The sequence below is a fragment of the Rhipicephalus microplus genome, chromosome 3, assembly GCF_043290135.1.
Source record: "Rhipicephalus microplus isolate Deutch F79 chromosome 3, USDA_Rmic, whole genome shotgun sequence".
Taxonomy (NCBI): Eukaryota; Metazoa; Arthropoda; class Arachnida; order Ixodida; family Ixodidae; genus Rhipicephalus; species Rhipicephalus microplus.
In genome coordinates, this window is record NC_134702.1 from 237,178,193 (window position 1) to 237,199,551 (window position 21,359).

At 41.5% G+C, this 21,359-nt stretch overlaps 2 protein-coding genes and 1 long non-coding RNA gene across 5 annotated transcripts in view; 1 reads left to right on the forward strand and 2 right to left on the reverse strand.

The window, feature by feature from the left end:
• Nucleotides 1–1,516: 1,516 nt before the first annotated feature.
• Nucleotides 1,517–16,836, reverse strand: LOC142804173 (uncharacterized). 3 transcript variants are annotated; one of them, XM_075890825.1, is made up of 4 exons: nucleotides 14,197–16,836; nucleotides 13,654–13,699; nucleotides 13,051–13,173; nucleotides 1,517–12,765 (listed from the first exon to the last, which is right to left on the reverse strand). In XM_075890825.1, the coding sequence occupies exons 1-4, from the start codon at nucleotides 14,419–14,421 to the stop codon at nucleotides 12,680–12,682; spliced, it is 480 nt and encodes a 159-aa protein (XP_075746940.1). In that variant the 5' UTR covers nucleotides 14,422–16,836; the 3' UTR covers nucleotides 1,517–12,679. The 3 variants fall into 3 exon arrangements, 2 of the variants coding, with proteins under 2 accessions (XP_075746940.1, XP_075746941.1); XR_012894491.1 differs by lacking the exon at nucleotides 14,197–16,836 and having other exon boundaries at nucleotides 1,517–11,269; nucleotides 12,454–12,765; nucleotides 13,051–14,175; XM_075890826.1 differs by lacking the exon at nucleotides 13,654–13,699.
• Nucleotides 2,517–19,833, forward strand: LOC142804174 (uncharacterized). The gene is made up of 3 exons (XR_012894492.1): nucleotides 2,517–2,642; nucleotides 11,455–11,491; nucleotides 19,709–19,833. It is a non-coding gene; the product is annotated as an uncharacterized LOC142804174 (long non-coding RNA).
• The window catches only part of LOC119169134 (3-oxoacyl-[acyl-carrier-protein] reductase FabG), an 88,245-nt gene continuing 83,866 nt past the window's right edge, over nucleotides 16,981–21,359 (reverse strand). The window contains exon 9 of the mRNA XM_037420238.2: nucleotides 16,981–17,302. Within this exon, the coding sequence (XP_037276135.2) occupies nucleotides 17,144–17,302 (159 nt within the window). The 3' untranslated portion in view covers nucleotides 16,981–17,143. The remainder of the gene's footprint in view (nucleotides 17,303–21,359) is intronic.

Sequence of the window (21,359 nt, forward strand, 5' to 3'; positions counted from 1 at the left end):
TGCCGAACACTTGATAATGTTCTGTAAAGGGCTTCACCCTATAGTTAAGGATGATGGCACAGAGTTTTTTAAAGCACTGGGGTTTAGGGACAGGGAGGGCAAAATATACTTTAAGCGGGTAAACTTAGCTAAAAGAAGGTTATCGGATTGGTGGCTAAAGTCAATGCACGAGCGAAAATTAAATCCTTCACTTCAAAACACCAGTCCTCAACTTCACTATTTATAGGGAAAAAAAAGATAAATCTAGTGGTAAGTTAACTAAGTATTACGGCTAGGTGGCGTAAGCCACCGCCTGATCTAAAGGGTAGAGCCACATCCATCCATCCATCTAGAGTCACTAGAAAAAATTTCAGAGTACCGATCGGTGTTCGCGTACTCGTTGGCGTACTGAGATTGATTGTCTAAGTGTGTAAGAAAGCAGATATACACAATGCTTGCTTGCCGGCAGGTTGATTTTGGTCATTTGAAAGTATTATTACGACACGGCTTCTCGTATTTACGTATCGGGGATGTATGAGATCAGCCGCTTATGTGGGCAGCTCGGAGTGTTGCGGTTACAGGCATATTAGCTCCATGGGGCCGTAGTCGTGCGGCTGTAAGTGCTAAATACTGGTGCCATGGCGATTTGTCGCTTATCTTTAAAATGTGCCGCACGACCACATTCAATCCCGTTCAAGGTCAAGGTCAAATTTATTTACTGCCATCAGCTCCCCTCTGCGTCTCTGTGCGGATCAAGAAACCTGATTCCGATCGGAATCTAAATAGCCCCGTGCAAAGCTCGTATTATTTGCGAACGCGCAGTTGCCATTTTCTCAGTTCTGTCAAAGAAATAAGCTATTTGAAAAGTTCATTCACGAGAGATCTGGAATGTTTGTGGGTGGACATGCGTTAACTGTGTGTGCAGCTGTGTGCCTTTATGACCAATTTATGCTGCTGATATTGTAAAAGTTGCAGTGTATTTGTAGCTATATAAATCTGTTCCACATTATTGCTTTGTCTGCATTCCTGGTGCGTGAACAGGAGTTCACTTATTTTCAAGTCGCATAGTATTTTTGTAGATGACACACCTTCTCCCGAGGAGACAGGTGACCTGAATTACATAATTAACAATACAGCATTTCTGATAACAGCCTGTAAGGTGATAGGAATGAGAGATGTTACAAGTGTAACCAAACGAACACGCCAATTGGGAACACAATTTTGGAGTTCACTCTCCTTTTACTGTACTGTTGGCAGAAAATGACAGACGAGAAAAATTAGAAACATAACGGCTATTGGTATCTTCAGGCTTTCAATATCTTGCTGGACCAGGCGTGGAAGAAAAGCTACTTGCTTCTAGTACTTTTTGCAGCTTTCTTTTGCTGGGAGGGCACCTTACTATTCTGCTCAATTGCTTTATGCAGCGGAAAAAATTAGCACCTTCAGAATTATATAAACTGTGCATGCAGCTGTGTGCCTTGGCTTCATTATCTGTTGGTTTTCTTTAAGGATGCAATCACAAAGACATACACAAAGGTAAACAGTCAATTTATTTATTGATACACCAAGTACTCACAGGATTGCGAAAGCACCTGAAAAAAGCAGATATTATCTAGACTTTCTCTCATATCCACAGGCAATAAGAATGTAAAAGCGAAAGCAAGATTGTGGGCAATTCACATACACAGCGCAGTGAAGCTACATTGACAAAAACAACAGCATTTTAGCACAATGTCAAGACATTTGTTGACAGCTACAGCTGTAGTGGTGGATCGAAGCTGCAGAAATTATGGCTGAAGTTTATACATGGTAGCAAGCAACTGACACAAACATTATCAGACGTGCTGGTAGCAGCGTTTAACTCCATAACACTACTGGAGTATTCTGAGCAAAACAAGGAAAGAATTGTCCTGGAGTTAGCATTTGATGCTATTAGTCATTCCATTTTACTGGAAAAAATGCATTCCTATGGGATAAAAGGTAACTCGCTTGATTTTTTTTCTAGTTATTTATCGGCACGCAAACAAAAGGTAGTCATTGGTGACATCAAGTCATCTTACGGTTATATTAAATGCGGGGTGCCACAGGGTTCAGTTTTGGGCCTTATATTGTTCTCTCTTTATATTAATGATGTCCCGCGATCCCTACAGAGGTCAAGGGCACTGATGTACGCGGACGGCACTGTTTTAGTTTTCACAGGACACTCCTTAGCAGATTTACAAAATGACGCGATGACCGATTTATCGAACATTTCGGAATGGTTTGCCAAGAGTCAGCTGACTGTTAACTGTACTAAAGCGAAGTACATGGTGTTTCACTCTCGTAGGAAACATATTGACCCTGAATCTCTTAACCTAACAATAAACAACGCTCCTATTCAACAAGTTCCTTGTTTTAAATATTTAGGCATCACTTTTGATGAACATTTACACTGGCATGAGCAAGTACAGAGTGTGTGCGCAAAGGTAGCCTATGGCTGCTATTCTCTAATAAAAGCTCGCCAATATTTTCCACAAGCTATACTTCGCACACTCTACTTTTCATTGTGTCATTGTCACATAGGATACTGTCTGGAATCGTGGGGTGTGACGTACAACAGTTATCTAAAAACTCTTGAACGACTTCAAAAGCCTACACTGAAAATCATAAGCCAAGGTGAACCAGTAAGTAATATTTTCCAATCACAACGCATTCTCTCGGTTCCGATGTTGCGTGACTACAAAATTGCCATTTTAGTAAATAACATAATAATAGAAATTCACCTTTGCCTGCTGATCTTTTTTCAATTCCTAAACGCAATACGCGACATGCTTCGAATGGTAATTTCAATCTGCCCAAATGTTTTAATGTTTACGGATAAAGACTGGTACAGTTTAATGGAACAAAAATATAGAACACGGTCCCACTAGAGATTAAAACGGCACGTAATTTCAGCATGACATGTAAATCATTTTTTCTGTGAAGTCAAGACATGTAAGCATGTGTGTGTTTGATTCAATTTTCATTGTATTTTTTTAATAAGTGCCTATCTATAGAAACTAGCTGCAAGCTAATAAGTATGCATATCTGCAGGAAAAAATGTATTACTTTGTTATCTGTATTATATGATTGTTTTTTTTTTTTTGATGTTGTTACCTCAGAGCTGACCTGTACACTTTTTTATGTTGCACATTGTATTGGACCGTCCACTAGCCACTTTAGGCTATCGGTCCAAATAATCCCTGTAATTGTATATATCTATTCATGAAAATAAAGTTTCATTGATTGATTGATATCAACAAAAGGACTACCTTGTTGAAATTTAGGGTCAAGGCTCTGGCTGTGCATACTCGCTAGTTGTTATCCAAGTAAATCTTTTATGGAGCTCAGCATTTTCTAAAGTGCAGAATAATGAATCAAAAACACTGGCACAGTACGAGCTTCTAACATCTCATTGGCCACATATATCCTACCTATAGAGATCACTGTTAAGACCTGTGCAATGAATAACTTCTCATGCTTCAGTGATCATGGACATGCATAACAAACTCTTAAGATCGAATAAGTACCCTCGTATATTTTGCCCTGTACTATGCAGTTGCGAGTACTAAACAGTTCGCATTTGGTCATGTTACTGATTAGTGATTTGTAAAGCACTGCAGACTTGTGTGCTCTCTTGTTCCTTAGCTCAAGAGAGAGTTTGCAATTATTAAGCCCAACAAAAAATTAAATGTCCAGAACATCTGCCCCAAGCTGTGCAAATGCTTTTAAAGGTTCCGTGTTACTGTAGCCCTTCTATTCTCAGTCTAAGATTGTAACAAAGTAGAGAGCTTAGTTTGATTATGCACAAACAATTCTGGACTCTAAGCTTACATTTTATGAAATTTCAAAACGCTGCTGCAACTCTCTTCTCACAAGCAGCAACTTCCATTTTGAGATGAAGCATCAAGGGTGTCACCCCTGAATTGCGTTGGCAATTCACTAAAACGCGTAGTAGAAGGCATAGCAAATCGCTAAAAAAATACATTAAAAACAATGAAGCATCATAGACAAACTATTTACCGCTCTTGCAATTGCTTCCTTTATGTACAGTGTGTAAAAGCATGGCCTTCAAGAAAGGCTTGTGGTACCTGAGTTCTTTCCAATGATTTCCCAGAGTATTCGCTTCGTAACTATGCAGTGGTACCACGTCGTTGCATGGTTAAATTGAAAAAATCAAATAGAAATTTGATGTCACAGCAAATTGTGCTAATATTTTTCTGCTTGCTCTCAGATGTGTTGTTCAACATGCAATGCATGAATGGAGCTTGCAAATTTGGTTCCATGGCTTCCTTAAAATAGATAATGGATCTGGTTTTGAAATAGCACAAGATGTAAGTTCAAGCCATTATTACTATATGCAAATGACACAGTTCTAAATATTCTTGGTATCCAGAAGTAAATAGCATCAAAATGTGTTGTATGACATACAAATAAAGTAGTGAAAAATTAAACTGCAATAGTAATTAGCAATATACAATGAATCCATTAAACAGACAATAACTGTGGAAGCTTCAGCTTTCTCCTAAAAACTAAGTGGCCACATTAGTTTGAGAGTAAGCCAGCTTATACACACAAAAATGCACAGAACAACATATACCAAGCAATTCGCACAACTCTAAAATAATGCTGTCAGCAGCAAATATTACTGATAGCTCTCGTATGACCACTGTGCAAATGGAACTAGTCACACAGATTAAAAAACCCACAGATAAAAACCTTATAAAACATTAGAAAAAATTATCTTACTTAATATTACTAATAGCTACACGCATTCCCACACTTTTTGATACGCATTTTGCTTGCTGTATTGCTTTCTTCTGCATTTCTTCATTCTTTTTACACAAACTTAACCTCAGATTACACAACAAGAACTGCTGCACAACCTCATCAGCAATGTTATGGCATGTGGGTAGGGATGAAAATTCAGGTTCCATTGCTGAAATTACGTCAGCAACATGCCTGAGTGGAAGTTGTCCTGCTACTAGTGACCCTTCATTTTTAAAGACGATAGTTTTTCTTGGGGACCTTCGACGCAAAAAATTTGGTTTGTCTGTCTATACATTTGTCTGTTTGTCCACCGTTGCCGCGAACTGGTTACTCTAAACAGCACCAACCGATACTTCGAACGGCCGACCCCCATCCGCAGCGCCCACCAATGTTGCTCAAGAATCAGCGTTCTTACCTGTGCGATTGTCAATTAAAAAGCAATCATTGCACATATCTGAGGTTTTATAACAACACAGTGATGTTTTATATGTGTGCCTTTATACTAGAGAACGCACACACAAGTCATTCTAAGGACCGTAGCGTTAAACACGCTGTGCTGAGAGTGTGACGCGGGGTTAAAAAAAGCAAGTTTTACCAAGGCTTTGCTAAAACGAAATGGTGGTGGCACCTGCCCATCGCTGCGCGTTCTACACCTTATCGCCTCCAAGAACGCACGCATCTTTCTCCGCAGGCACGCAGGCCTTCCTTCGTTTTCGGAGATAACTGCCAGATTGCGCTCGTGGCTAACATGCCTCGATGCGCTCGTTTGCCTCCGCTGCAGGCTCGAGGCACTCTAACGCAGCGCCTCCGGAATACCATTCACCGATTTTTTTGAGCAGAACATCAAATAAATGTTTCGTTCGCTCTCTCCACACTCAAGACTATTGTCTTTCGATGACATTTGCAGATTACATGCAGATACGGGGCCAATTTTTTTCTAAAGTAACTCTCCATGCATTCCATGAGGGACATAACTGATGCTGATGGTATGTATAACGATTGCTTGTTTAGTACATAATTCTTTAACTGCAAAAGCAAGCCAGCCCGAGCAGCGTCAGTTCCAGTCAACGTGCCTTTGCAAATGTCGCAAAGCCCATACTTCTTACTGACGCTACGAGCAGTGTACCCTGCCAGGTACTCTAGCGATTCCTGCTCTTCTGGCTCAAGATTTTCAAGCATGGCAGGCATTTTCACATCATCTAGCTCAGCCCTCAAGCCTGGTCTTCAGCTCAAAAAATCTGTTAAATGAACAGAGTCATCTGTGTCATAGCTGCCATGCTTACTTGGCATAAAAAACTGTGCAAGCACAATGAGTCTTAGTGTGTACTTGAATTCCCTAGCTCTAAGGACAGGGGACTTGGCTCTTATGGCACTAAAAAAATTCTCTAGGGCGTGCTGCGAGAAGCGACTCAGGAAAAGAAACTTCAAGCCTTTGGACTTGACATACCACTGGCAAAGATTTAATGCTGTAGTAGTTTTTATTATCATGCCAGTCTGCACTGGCTTCCACGATGCCTTAGGCCAGCTGTGGTCAAAAATGTTAAGTTTCCAGACCATCTCAATAAAACTGTGAAGAAATATTTTTTTTTATTTATTTAATACATACTGCGGACACTAAGTGGTCCAAGTAGGAAGGGCACGTCACGTATACCACAGGCGTAATGACGTACATCATACGAAAAACACACTTTGTTTTACACGCTACAATACACTTCGTTATGTAACAACATCACGCTTCGCTCTATACACTACAATAAACTTCAATATGCAAAGCAACAACACACCCGGTTCTACAACACTACATTACACTATGTTCCACAACACAAGTAGTAACTTACGCCAAACAACGACAATACATTGCATACGTCATACTTTACAATACGTTACACATATGTTACAATGAATGAGGGTCGCATAACTTGTTCCAGTCCGACACTGTTCGAGGAAAAAAAGAATACATAAAGGCATCGGTTCTCGCAAAAAATGGGGTTAGCAAATTGGGATGATGATGTCGTGTGTTCCTTGTTGACAGAAAAGATAAGTAAGGCGATGAATCGATTGCGAGTTTTTGATTAAGTAATAATTGAAGGAAATCCAGCCGTTGTTCGCGTCTGCGGGATTCAACGGTCTGAATGTCGTTTGCAGACATCAGCGCGGAAGGTGAATCCGACGGTAAGTATTTTGAATATATAAACCTAACAGCTTTCCTTTGAACCCGCTCAAGTTTGTTAATATTAAGCTTAGTGTAAGGGTCCCATACAATGCTGGCGTATTCCAGTTTAGGTCGTATAAAAGAATAATAACTAAGAAGCTTTACATTGGCAGGACAGGTACGCAGTTTATGTCTTAGAAAACCAAGTTTCCGAAAGGCAGCTGAACATATGTTGTCTACATGCATGTTCCAGGACAAATTGCTAGTTATAGTTAGGCCCAAATATTTGTAGCTTGTAACCTCTCTAAGAGTTGAAGACCCAAGCTGGTACGTAGTATTTAGTGAAACTTTCTTACGTGTCAAACGCATGCAGACACTCTTTTCTGCATTAAGGATCATTCCCCACTCATTGCACCACAGATGAATATTATGAAGGTTTGAGTTAAGTTCATTTTGATCATCTAAAGAGTTAATAACCCGGAACAAAACACAATCGTCTGCAAAAATCTTATTTGTACAGAAGGGGTGATGACATTTACAATATCATTTATGTATAGAAGAAAAAGCAATGGCCCTAGGACGCTTCCTTGGGGTACTCCTGATGTGACCTGTAGAGACTGCGAACGCTGGTCATTAATAGCAACAAACTGTTCACGGTTATTTAGATAGTCAGCAATCCAGTTTACAAGGATCTCGGGAAGGCCAATACGTTTAAGTTTCAAGATCAATTTGTCGTGTGGAACCCTGTCGAATGCCTTACTGAAATCCAAAAATATTATGTCAGTTTGCCTATTGTTATCCAAGTTAAGTGCAAATGAGTGGATTATTGTAACTAGTTGCGTCACTGTCGAATATCCCTTTCTAAAGCCGTGTTGAAAATTGGTCAGGATTGAATGTTGAGTCAAAAAATTTCCAATTTGTGTAGCAATTATGTGTTCTAATAATTTGCAGCAGGGTGAGGTCAAGGATATGGGTCGGTAATTATGAGGCGACAAGCGATCACCTTTCTTAAATACAGGACTTATGCGTGCGGCTTTCCAGTCACATGGTAGCTTTGATGACAACAATGAAACACGGAAGATTTCATGCAGGAATTTAACGACATGTTCAGCATATCTTCTTAGGAACATATTTGGGAGATTATCAGGTCCACAGGACTTTTTAGAATTAAGATTCAGAAGCATCGAAAAAACACCAGAATAAGACACGAAAGAGACTTCGCATGGGTCGAACACTCTACCGTTTAGAACATAAACACTAGAGCCGGAAAACACACTTTGAAAATACGCATTAAGATGATCAGCAATTTTTCTTTGATCGGTTACAATCACGCTATCAATTGCCATTTCGGTGAGAGGTTTCTTTCTGTCACCAATGTAGTTCCAGAATTTAGTCGGGTCAGTTTTATGAAGTTGGGCAGTAGCGTCTTAAAATAGCGATCTCTGGATGAGCGTATAACCCGTGCAAGGCTGTCTTTGAGGACTGAGAGGGAACGAGACTGCGCATGCTTCTGCCTTAAGCGTTTTATCTTTCGTTTTAAGTGAATTATATCTCGCGTTATCCAGGGAGTTGTTTTGTGCACTTATTTATGTTTATTCGGTATAAAACGATTGATGCAATGATGACACATTTCTTTAAATTGATTCCACATTGTCTCGACATCGCCCACCTCAAAGACAGCAAAACACGACTCCATGTATTCTATTATAGATACGTCATCTGCTCGCAAGTAATCTTTAAAGGTACGCACTGAAGATTTTTTAGTACTTGGAAAATTGTTAAGAGGAAAAGAGACTGTAACCAATTTATGATCGGACAGGCCCTGTTCTACTGAAACAGAGTGCAGCTCGAGTTCACGGCTTATAAATACTAAATCCAAAATCGAACTAGAGGATCCATGCACACGAGTTGGCTCCCTCACAACTTGCATCAAGTTGTGGGTTAGCATAATGTTAAACACAATCTCAGTCTCTTTTTTGTACAATGGTCCTGTCGCATAACGTTCCCAGTCAACAGAAGGTAGGTTAAAATCACCTGCTAACAAAATTTTGTTGTTGCAAAATTGAGACATATGTTCAGCTAACTTTTTCATGGATTCAAACGCAGCCTCTGGGGGTCTGTAAAGTGCATACAAGATGAAAATGTGGCTCCAACAAGACAGCTTAATGCATACACATTCTAAGTCATCAATGTAACCAATTAATGAGGCCTGCAGTGTTTCTTTCACAAGTATGGCTATTCCACCTCCCCTTGTAGTTCTGTCTTTCCTAAACACCTTATACGAGGGCGGAAATACATCATCATCAGCTATTTCGGGGAGCAACCATGTCTCAGACACAACTGTTACATGTGGATCGTGTTGAAGTAAGGCAATTTCCATTAGTTCAGTTTTGTTATTGACGCTTCGGGCATTTATGTTAACCAAGCGAAGGCATTTTTGTTTAACGCCCTGCTGACCGGTAACGAAAAATTTACTTTTCGTTGAATTATTTTTTGAAGAAAATGCGAGTTGTTTTCCTACGTGTGACTCTGTGATTGGGCATACCGTCTGGTCATCGGGCGGGTTTTGCTTCCGTCGTTTTTTTTTACCGGAATTATTTCGCCTTTATCACTGTCCCAGACATACGCCTGGCCATCGATATACAGTTTATCAAATGCTAAGTTTACTTTCTCATTGTTATCTCGGTTAGCTTTTGCACTTGCCCAAAGCTTTCTTCTAATATCTCGTATCTTCGGAGAAAAGTCTTCCCCGATAGCTAGCGTGGTATTTTTAAGTTTGGACCCGTTTTTAAGTATTCTAGCTTTGTCTCGCCCATCAAGCAATTTGAAAATGACTGGCCTAACTTTGCCAGTTTCAGGTCTACCTATACGATGAATACGCTCGATACCGACAGGTTCAAGTTTCATGATATCTTTAAGAATGCCTGTGTTGACAGCACTTTCAAGCGCTTCGTTGTTTTCATTTGCTCCCTCGGGAAGACCATAAACGATTAGATTTGACCGGCGACTATGGTTTTCCAGTTGATCGATTTTAGTTTCTAGAACACTTATTGTTTTTGCCAACGAAGACAGCTGCTCCTGACAGGCATTTACCTTCCCTTCAAGCCCAGATAGGGCATCAAGCTTCTTCTCAATATCTGATAATCGCTTTTCTTTGATGTCTTTAACATCAGTTGCTATGTCTGCTAACATTTTGGCAATCTGCTCCAGACCCGGGCCTTGGTTCATCTCAATATCGCCACACAGTAACAATAACTTCCTCAGTACAGTTTCAGCGCGGCAAAACAAACAACTGAGCCATGGGCACGGCAGCACCAGCAAAAAGGGATCATCAGAGCGAACACATTTTCCATACTGCTTTCTTACCTGTACAATAAACAGGAACGGATTACAGACGGTCCGCATGCTGGTACAGCCGCCGTGCCCAATGGTCGAGATGACCGCCGGGCACGAACTTATAGCCGCGCTGAATGGTGCTCGTGCTGCCGTCTGCCAGTGATCCATGGCGCATGCTGTCGACGAGTGACGACTCAGGTTCTCCCAGGGCGACGATGCTCGCAGTTCAGGCGCATGCCAAACAAAAGAATCGCAGCCATGCGCAGCAAGCGACGTTCCGCAGCTTCCTGAACACCCGGCACGAACTGGTGGTAGTAGGCTGATAATCTGTACAATAAACAGGAACGGATTACAGACGGTCCGCATGCTGGTACAGCCGCCGTGCCCAATGGTCGAGATGACCGCCGGGCGCGAACTTATAGCCGCGCTGAATGGTGCTCGTGTTGCCGTCTGCCAGTGATCCATGGCGCATGCTGTCGACGAGTGACGACTCAGGTTCTCCCAGGGCGACGATGCTCGCAGTTCAGGCGCATGCCAAACAGAAGAATCGCAGTCATGCGCAGCAAGCGTCGTTCCGCAGCTTCCTGAACACCCGGCACGAACTGGCGGTAGTAGGCTGATAATCTGTACAATAAACAGGAACGGATTACAGACGGTCCGCATGCTGGTACAGCCGCCGTGCCCAATCAGCCGCCGTGCCCAAATATTTCAACCTCCTTGCCCATTTGTGGACACAAATCACTTAAAGCCAAGGTCGGTGTCCTTGACGTCATTAGCGAAAACCACCTAAACACCTGATCTAAAAACCAAGCCGTTATTACAGCTTTCTCATAAATTTTTTTTCTGCTCAACCAGAAGCAGCCGAGATACTGTGGTCGAACAAGGCACAAGCTGTGCCAACATTCATTTTGCCGAAGTGGCTTGGTTTAGATGTTTCTACTTTAAACGTGGCGCAAGCTTGAGGCTGTGCTGTTCGTCAATTTTGCACAGCTGGTCCACATACTTTAAGCTGACCTGAAAGGAAAAACGGGTCATTATGGTAAATTTGCTGTTTATGTAATCATAATCACACATGAAGTTGTCGTATTATAAATAAACTCAGGAAAACTGCACATAACAATTTATAGCTCATTTGAAACATAGTAAAAAATTGCATAAAGGAAACCATTTTTCTGTCAATCTTTACGATGTCTTTTCAGGTTTCTGCCATTTCAGACTAACCAGCAAAGTTCACAAGTAAGTTTAGAAATGCATATGACATGTAAACTCTTATATTGTAGGCTCTTCGGAGTTGTGGCTGGCCGCTTACTAGTACCTCTTAGGACTGGAAGTGCTGTGTTCACCCTACTCGCATTTACCTATCGTGCATTTATTTCAAGCAAAGAAGCTCATGAGGAAGTGAAGGACTGCATTGAAGGATAGAAAAAAGTATGTGGATAATGTTTGTAAATGCAAAGAGTGGTGCGAGTAGTAACCACTAACTGAAGAAAGTAAATGCTTGTAAATCAGATAACAGAGGCAGTTTGAATTAGTGACATGAAGTTGAGCTAGTTATGCCTACAGTAATAACAGGTCATCGATCAGTATAACAGAAGGGGTGCAGTCAACAGCAGAGGAATAGAAGGCATGAAATGAGGAAAAATACAGGTATAAGATAGAGCCATATAATGCAACATGGGGCTATTAGAATGTGCTGATCCATTTGGTGTGTCTTGTTGACAGTTTGAAAGGCATAAACTATCAAACCTGCACAAATGTGGATAGTCTGTGCTTTGTTTGGCTTTCACATTCGTCTTTCATGTACTTTAAGTTGTATTTGACTGTGGTAGAGCCCTTTGTGAAGTCATTCTGGCCGGGTTAAATGGCAATTGCAAGCAGAAGCATTCATACAGCAGTGAACTTTGGAGACATTGGTGGGAAACAGCTTGAAAAATGGAAGACCAGGCTGAGAAGGACACATACAACAGCCTGGTCTCTGCCTAGTCTTCCGTCTTTCGTGCAGTTTCCCTCAAATATGTCATACCAACATGCGCAAGCAACCACTTTAGCACATAGGAGGCTATTTATTTGCATTTGACTTGAAGTGTTATAACCCGTGGTCATTAAAAAAAGCAGTCAAAGGAATTAGTTTCTCTTGGCGACAACGTGACCACAAGATGCCATGTACTGACTGCTTACATAGCAACACAGTACTTTACCTAATTCATTGGCAACTTGTTCTTAAGCATAGTCTCATCATCCAGAACTGTCTTCTGCTGCCTCACCAGATGGCCACGCAAGTTTTCCAGAAGGTGGGGTGCATACACAAGAAAATGCAGGCTGCGGCCTTCATCACAGGGGTGAACACACGTGGTCCGAGGGCGCCCGTATTTGGTGGCCATTATACTGCACAGTCTCCAAATGACCTGGTTTTCAGTCCCCATGTCAGAAGTTACAGTCTACAGACAGACCAGTTGCTTCAGATTTCCTGATGAGTATGGCCAATACCTGCTTTGCATCAAAGAAGTCAGCTGAAAAAAAAAAATAAACATGGGCCTTCAGTATTGCGCCTCCATACAAATGCAACCCCCGCGGCTGGTATCGAATCCGCATCTTTCGGGCCAGCAGTCGAGTACCATAATCACTGCTTCACTGTGGCGGCAAGGCCAAAAGTTTTATGATAAGCTCGCTTATTTACTCTTGAAGTCTACTGAGATTCACTTAAATGGAAAGTGTACGAGAGAGAACAATGTGTCACTGTTGGCTAGATAAACTGCTTTTGTCCTCTAGAAGTTACAGAGCAATGCATTATTTACCTGAAAAGTGATATGCTACTGCCTGTTTCCACCTGGACATAACTCCTCCAAGCATGAACACCAGGGCGTGTGTTGCGAGACCGGCTGATGCACTTGGGTCTGATGATGCTAAAGTAGAATGTCCTGAAAAGTAGCACACAAGCACATATTTGTAAACAGCATTATAATTTTCAATAATCACTTAATGGATTAAAATTAATAAATATAGAAAGAAGGAATCCTTTGTTCATGCAGGTAATGCCCAAATAGGACTAATATTACTTATAAGGTGTATAGCTCTCATTTAGTACCAAAACAGTATGCATTATCTGAAGGGTGCAGGTTTAGCCCCTACCAGTGACAAGTTGTCTTTTGCACTTGAAAACAAAATAATCTACATGCCTTGTAGCGGAAATTTTCATATACATATTACCATGTGGCATTATGAATAGAAAGTGAGCTATTGATTTCACAGCTTACGAAAGAAGCCAGCTTCAGAGCAGACTTTATGCCGAGCTGAAAAAATTTTGTTCATTATCTTTAGCTTAAGTTTCACACATTGTAAGCATTGAGCCTTTACAACAAGGTCAGACTGCAAGAAACAGAACACCCATGAACACTTACCAATGCCAGAACTTGTAGTACAGTCATAATCGAGGCCTGGGGTGAGCTGCATTTCATCAAGCATTATGACAGGGTACCGATCCTCTGCCTTGAATGTTGCAACTTTTGCCGCTAACCATTGTCACAAAGTTATGGAATAAATACCCGCAATATGATCACGTAAATCGCAAATCACTTGTATTTCATGCGCACTCAGTTGCATTTCTGTCCCATTAATTGGAGGCTTGTCATGCCGTCAATGCCGACTGGTTAAACGCTTCACACAATAAATCTCTCTTCGTATGAGCGTAGCTTGCAATTGCTAGAACAAGCCGTGTAAACAGAACGGGTAAATATTTTAACCGCATTAGAGCACGCCCAGCAAACCGCCGCATCTCTCATACAACAGTACTAAGACTCTATTGCACAAGCGAACACACACGAGCTGTTGTACCAGTTATCTCACCTATCTGTTACTATACTCTGGAGAGCAAAATTAATTATCACTAACTCGTCAAACTTGTAATGCTACTTTTATTGCACTTGGAGACTTCACCAACTTACCTCGCACAAGCCAGTGTTCTTCGAAGACACAAAGTTCTTGCGGCTGATTCTGTGCAGCCATGCCAAACGTTGTTGCTGGTAGTTTTTTCCAGTTGGAATGCAAAAAATGCTTTCCCAGATTCCGTTAGGTTGCTTCACCCGAAGGCGCAGCAGCCAGGCATGGTTCTGGCACGTTTGCTTGCTGATAATTCGTCCAAAATACGTAGCTGGCACGTTGAAATCCATCCGCAATGCTCGCTCAACAGCGAAAGAAACGTCTCTGCGCGGGGGCGCCCAACGTGCTTGGAAAGAGTATGGAGAGAGAACGTCACGTGACACAAATAACCCAATCACTGTTGCTCTACGACGCCGGCGGCGCGTGGAAAACAGGGGCGATACTTCAAAATTTTTCTAGTGACTCTATGGGAGCTGCAACGCACGGCGCTTTAGGGAGCATGAGAATGATGGGTAGTACACACATTTGTGTAATATTTGTACTTCTGGCCTGCTTTTGGCTCCGTGCGTGTTCGTGTGGCTTGGTGCTGTTTTCTCACGAAAGAAATATTAGCAAATGTTCAGTGGTTGCGCTTCACCGTCTTATTCTTATAGACTTACCTTTCCAAATCGGGTCACGAAGTTCAAAAGGGTTGAATCTTTCTTTCAAACTGAAACCGAAACACAGCAATAAACTAAGCCGCAAGTACGAAGACTAGGCAAATGTGTGTACTACCCATCATTCCCATGGTCCAATGACTCTAGTCGCTGAACGATTGCAGCGTCAGAGTCCCTTCTAGTTAATTTTAGGAAACTCTATGTTGATCGCTACAGAAGTGTGTGGCGAAACATGCATAACTTGATCATGCGCTTGCGAAGGTTGATCTCTGCGAATATGCTGTGCCACATAGCCCATCTGCTCAACAACGTTACCAACAACGTTAGGTAACAACGTTACCGATGTTACTTGGTCGTTTCTTCAGCAATTAGCACAAACTGTAATAAGAAATGCGAAAGATGTGAGAAGATCCCACTGCGCAACCATGGCCACTCGATCTCTCTCGTGGCACAACTCGCGCGGCTCCAAGAAAATTCTGCCGTTACATATTTTCACAGACCTACCAGAACCTTTGGAGTTTTTTCCGTTAGCTAAGAAAAACTGTCATCACAGCTGGTCACCTCTAAAATTAACAACAATGCCTGTCACGCTGAACTTGACGAGAGCCGCAGCATCATCCACCGATCCCTGGGTACGTAGTTCACGCAATACACAACACCACATAATGCGCTTTCAGACATTCCTGCTAATCTATTGATCCCGACTACCTAAATAGTAAAACTAGTCGTTCTCATCCTTGCGTTTTCAAACAATTCAATATTTGCGCAGATATCAGCTTCATGCACGAAGTTCGCTCGTGCTTCGTCGTCTGCTGTGAAAAGCCTGCTGGAAGAAAGTTTTCGCCAGTGTACGTTAGAGGTGGAGAGTTTGACAACTGAACAGGTTTTATAAACGTTGGTGCTGGCTATATTTCATTTCATCATCTCTATTTTATTTATATATTCTATTTCATCACACAGAATTCACGCGGGGTTAAAGTCAATTGTAGTTCAAGGGCACCTTACCAGGTTTGACAGTTTTGCATGGAAGAAGAAAGGAAGAAGCGTGACGTCACGCGGCCAGCCTTCGCAAGCCGTGCCGTTTTGAACCAAGCATTGTCGTCTGAACAAGTGACCTTTTCGCAAAATCATGCCAGTAATCGATGCTTTTGAGTGGACGAGCGCAATGCATACATGCATGGGGCGTTCACAATCAGTTCTGCCAAAACTTGCAACGCTACGTGCCGTGAAAATGGGGTCAAATTTCAAGATAAACGCTGCTTGCCTTTCGTTTCACGGGTGCATGCCCATAAAATGAGGGCATGGCGTCGACGAAAGAATCGCCCTACGTAAACTAGTGCTGTGACGTCGGTCCTCCACGTAGACGACTGTGCTCTGACGTCACCAACAGTCGCACATGACACGGCGAATATTATTTCACACGATATGTGTGGTTTGTGTAATTTCTTGTTTGAATAGATGAATAAACCTTGAGATAAATAACGGTACACAAAAAGAGAATGTGCACGTCTTTTTCATTTTATTCCCGTGAATTGCAACGAGATGCCGGGCTAATGTGCCCGCGTTTTGCATGCGTTTGTGTCCCCACGGTTAGCGCATCGAGCAGATGCCAGCCCTAGAAACTAGATTGTCTTGCGCGTTCGGGCACTTAATATGCTCATCTAAGTCAGCGTTTTGAAACGCGCACAACGAGGCGTCCATCTAGCAGAAACAGGCAGTAGACCGCAAAATGACACTGGTCAACAGAACAATGCTATCTGCGTGCTTGGGGCTTACAGGCTTGCTCAGGGACGTCATGCGCACCTGACCATTTGCTCGGATGCCAGAGATAGAGAAGAGATTTAACTGCCGTGGATTTGACTTGCAAAAGCTATGCAAGGCGATTGGGAAGAATTTCAAGCTCGGCTCCTCTTATCGTAGTTTCTGGCCGCATCAAAATACTGGTTTTCTCAGCTCGTAATCAATAGCTTAAAATAATTCTGAAGGCATATAATGCTCTTCTTCTTCGAACACGCAACTACCAGTGTCTAACTAGAATTTGTTATGGGGCCTCTATTATAATCACTACAAAACCACAATCGTACACAAACGATACAGCAAAAACACTCATAGGGTTAGGGCAAGGCAAGAAGTTTTATAACAGGATGCCAAAACAACAACACATCTTTATGGCCAAGAAATATACGTTGACAATTTCGCTCACAAAATATATATTTATTCAGAAATAGTACGAATAGAAGCTGAAGTTTACACAAAATAACAAGCGTCCGCTATCGCCATCGTCTTCAGCGCTATATCAAAGTGACCATTTCAAGAGAGGGCTGACGTCTAAGCTGTTGGCAATGTATGGAAGGATTTATCGTGGGCACATGATGCTGCGCCCTCCATCGATGGCCAACGTCTGGCCAGTGATGAAAGAGGAATCATCCGAGGCCAGGAAGGCGATAGAACGTGCCACCTCCTCAGTTGTGCCCACACGACCCATGGCGTGAGTAGTCTTGCAGTGCTCCAGAAACTGCAAACAAAATGTCACACACTATTCACATGCCAGTTCAAAAAACAGCTAGCTTTTTTTGTGCTAGTTCAGTGCTACGCCTTGTTATTGTTCATGAAAGTATACACATGTACAATATTTCATATACAAAGTACTACAGATCAGTGGCAGCCATTTTAACATTTTGGATTGTCTGTTTAACTTGATGATACGAAATTGAAAAGAAAAAATTTTGCTGTGTGCATGTGATTTAGAAAACGCTTTTTAAAGATGCGTAACAGCAGAAGTAATGCACATTAACAACTAAAAAAGATGTCACGAAATTCACAAAGTGTAGCATAGTTCCGCATCTTGGAGTACAGTCTAACAAATAGCGAGCCATGAGAAGGATACAGCCCCACCGTGGTGGTCTAGTGACTAAGATACTCGGCTGCTGACACGCAGGTCGCGGGATCGAATCCCGGCTGCTGCGGCTGCATTTCAGATGGAGGCGGAAATGTTGTAGGCCCGTGTGCTCAGATTTGGGTGCATGTTAAACAACTCTAGGCGGTCGAAATTTTCGGAGCCCTCCACTATGGCCTCTCTCATAATCATATAGTGCTTTTGGGACGTTAAACCCCACATATCAATCAATCAATCAATGAGAAGGATACACTTCCACGGTGAAAATTTTCCTAAAAACCAGATATGAATTGATGCATACTTCCGAACAAAAATTAGCAGGAAAGGCTTGCCATATATATAGTTCAGGCACCCGCACAAAAGCGACCTTTTTTGTTAGTTGCCTTATTTTGACCAGCACAGGTTGCATCTCAATGATGAAATAATGACGTATGCAAATCAATGACATTATGAGCACCATCCAAAACTGCCCACTTGTTCCTTAAATGCTTGTTCTCAATTTAAAAATGCTTGTTAAAATCCAAGTTAAAATGCTTGTTCTCAATTTTTGCACGATGCAAGAATTTAGAAAAAATAAAAAATATATGTGTCAAGCATACGTATGGGCCGCCATCTACCTAGTTTGCAATTAATTTCAAACATTAAATATGCTATTAGCAACAGCAGGACAGTTTTCATATTCACGGGGGGGGGGGGGGGGGGAATCGTATAGCTCTTCCATATTTTTCACACACACACACACACACACACACACACACACACACGCACACACACACATGCACACGCACGCACACTCTCTCTCTCTCTCTCTCGCCACCATGGCTATAGGTGGCGCTGACTGACAAACCAACGTTCAAATTCACATATAAACCCAATGAAGTGGCTGGGGGGATAGCCACCATGGTATCTCAGTGGTAGAGCATAGAACGCGTTATTCGAAGGTTCAGTTCCTGGTCACAGCAAGTTATCTTTTCACCCACTTTTCTTTCTTCATATTTACATTACAATTGGGTCTAATACCTTTCTCTATACATTCCTTGGCATTATTGTCTGTTAGATCTCATTAGTATTGTGTCAAAACACGGAAAAACGAGCCCAAGGGTATACTCTTCTTTCCCTTATTCATTAACGAGGGCCTCGTACTGGCTGACTTGGTGCCGTTAAGTTGTATACGAGGGACTATTGGTCAGCTGCTAGCTCATAAGTTCACATGCTACGTGACGCCAAACAGGTTCATAAAGAGTATGCCACACTCGCCACCATGGCTACAAGTGGTGCTGACTGACACTCCCACATTTAAATTCACATCTAAACACAATAAAGTGGCTGGGGGGATAGCTGCCATGGTAGCTCAGTGGTAGACCATCAAACGCGTTATTCGAAGGTAGCAAATTCGGTTCCTGATCACGGCAAGTTATCTTTTCACCCACCCTTCTTTCTTCATACTTACATTACGATTGCGTCTGATAACTTCCTTTACGCATTCCTTGGTATTATAGTCTGTTAGATCTCATTATTATTGTGTCAAAACATGAAAAAACGAGCCCTTACGTATACAATTCTTTCTCATACAAACCCTGACAAAGACTGGTCCACCGGTCGAAACTGTTGGTAATAAAATTAAGACAACCGCTAAGCTGTGTTTCTTCTCTCCCTCTCCCTCTCTCTCTCTCTCTATATATATATATATATAGATATATATATATATATATATATATATATATATATATATATAGAGAGAGAGAGAGAGAGAGAGAAGAAACACAGCTTAGCGTATATATATATATATATATATATATATATATATATATATATATATATATATATATATATATATATATGTATATATATATATATATACATATATACATATAAAAGTACAGTCGACTCTTATTAATTCAGACTTTAAAGGGCCTCTGAATTTTGGAAGTTTGAATTATCAGAAGTTCTTAGATGAGTCTGGGTGAGATGACACCACACATTATGATAAAACATTGATTTTATCACATTTAAAATTTTTTACAGTCTCTTAAACCTTTACTGCACACAATGAAGAGAAAGCAGAGGTGTAAGGACCACAAGTTTATCAGCCATTTACTGCTTATCAGACCTTTTAAAGAAATCGGGGATCACCAACTACTGTGCAATAGGTATGTGCCTTCAGCACAAAGCTTTCTATACCAGTTCTGAAGCATCACAGTTTACCATGCGTGTGCTTTGTTTCAAATATTTGTTTACTAGCAAAGCCTTTTTCCTTGAAAGCCCAAGGTGCTTATTTGTCATTTTTAAACTGTTAGGATTACATAGGCTTTCAAATTTTAAACAGTAGTGCAGTTATTTTCTGGCATGGAATTGGAAAAAGTATGAATTAACCGAATGATGGAGTTTGAAGTAAGAGGCAAAATACATTGAAATAAAAGAAGGCCAACAAAACCATTGAATTTTGTTTGAGTGAACTAAATGTTTCAATTATCAGAGTATGAATTATCGCGAGTCTACTGTAGATGCGCTTTCACATAACTGTCTATTCAGTCGATGTTTCGACGGAAGCCCCGTCGTTTTCAGGGCACAATAATATTTACACATTTTCTGTGTCTTCTTATAGCTTCTCGAGATAGGAGGGAAGGGGACAAAAGAGAATAAAAAAAAATAAAAGAAAACAGGGGGAGAAACGTTAGACATTAAAAATCTAGCAGAAGAAGCAAGAGAAACAGGACGGGATTAGAAAGGGACAGCATCTCAAGAAAGTAAGGCGAACTTAAATGAGCCATGCCTTCATTTCCAACAATACCTCTCACGTACCCACCCTTCCCCCAAGCAAACAAGGTGACAACCGTTTAAGTATTGCACCTTCCGGTGCAATCAGCTGGCGGCTTGTCCACCTTTGAAATTTACAATATTGGTGGGAAGACACTTAAGCACATCGAGTGCACAATGGTGGCGTCGGAAGATATGAAAAAGCCGGTAATTGCAGCACCGCCATCAATATTCATTATATGCATTAACTCCGGTCAGTGAAAGAAAAGGAAAGGTGCGTTAAGAAAATAAGACAGAAAGAGAAAAAAAAAGACTGTACGACGTCCGGGACCACTTATCTGTGCGTTCCAGCTGTGCTTGAAGTGGCAAACCAATTCTATATTGTCAGATGCGTACGCTTGTAGCTTTGTTAGGAGGTAATATTATTGTCGCAATGGGAGGCTAGGGGCAAAGGACTGATTAGAGAAGCGTTGGCGTTTTTTAGTGATCGTAACGTTGACAGAGTGCCTGGGTGTTGATTTATTTCGTTTTTTATCTGTTGAATTTGTAGATAAGGTAATATTCCAATTGTTCCCGTTCACCGATTGTTCGAAAATTGTTTTCCAATAATGTAACCCTGATGTCATCAAAGCTGCAGTCTTTTAATGTGCTGTGTTTTGACAGTGGAAGGCCTGGCAGGGAACGTACATGTGCCCGATGGTTGGTGAATCTAATTTTATATGAAGTGTCTTTGACCCACGGATTGCATGTTACATATCCCACATTCCAGAAGGTGTATGAGGTTGTCCGAGTCAGTCTAGTGCACCACTTATCCAGTGCTTAAAATACGAGTGGGTGCTTTTTGCCACTATCCCTGTCTGCATGTGTTTGCATACTAAGCATCTGCTTTTTCTGCCAGGGCAACACCTTGTTTGAGGTT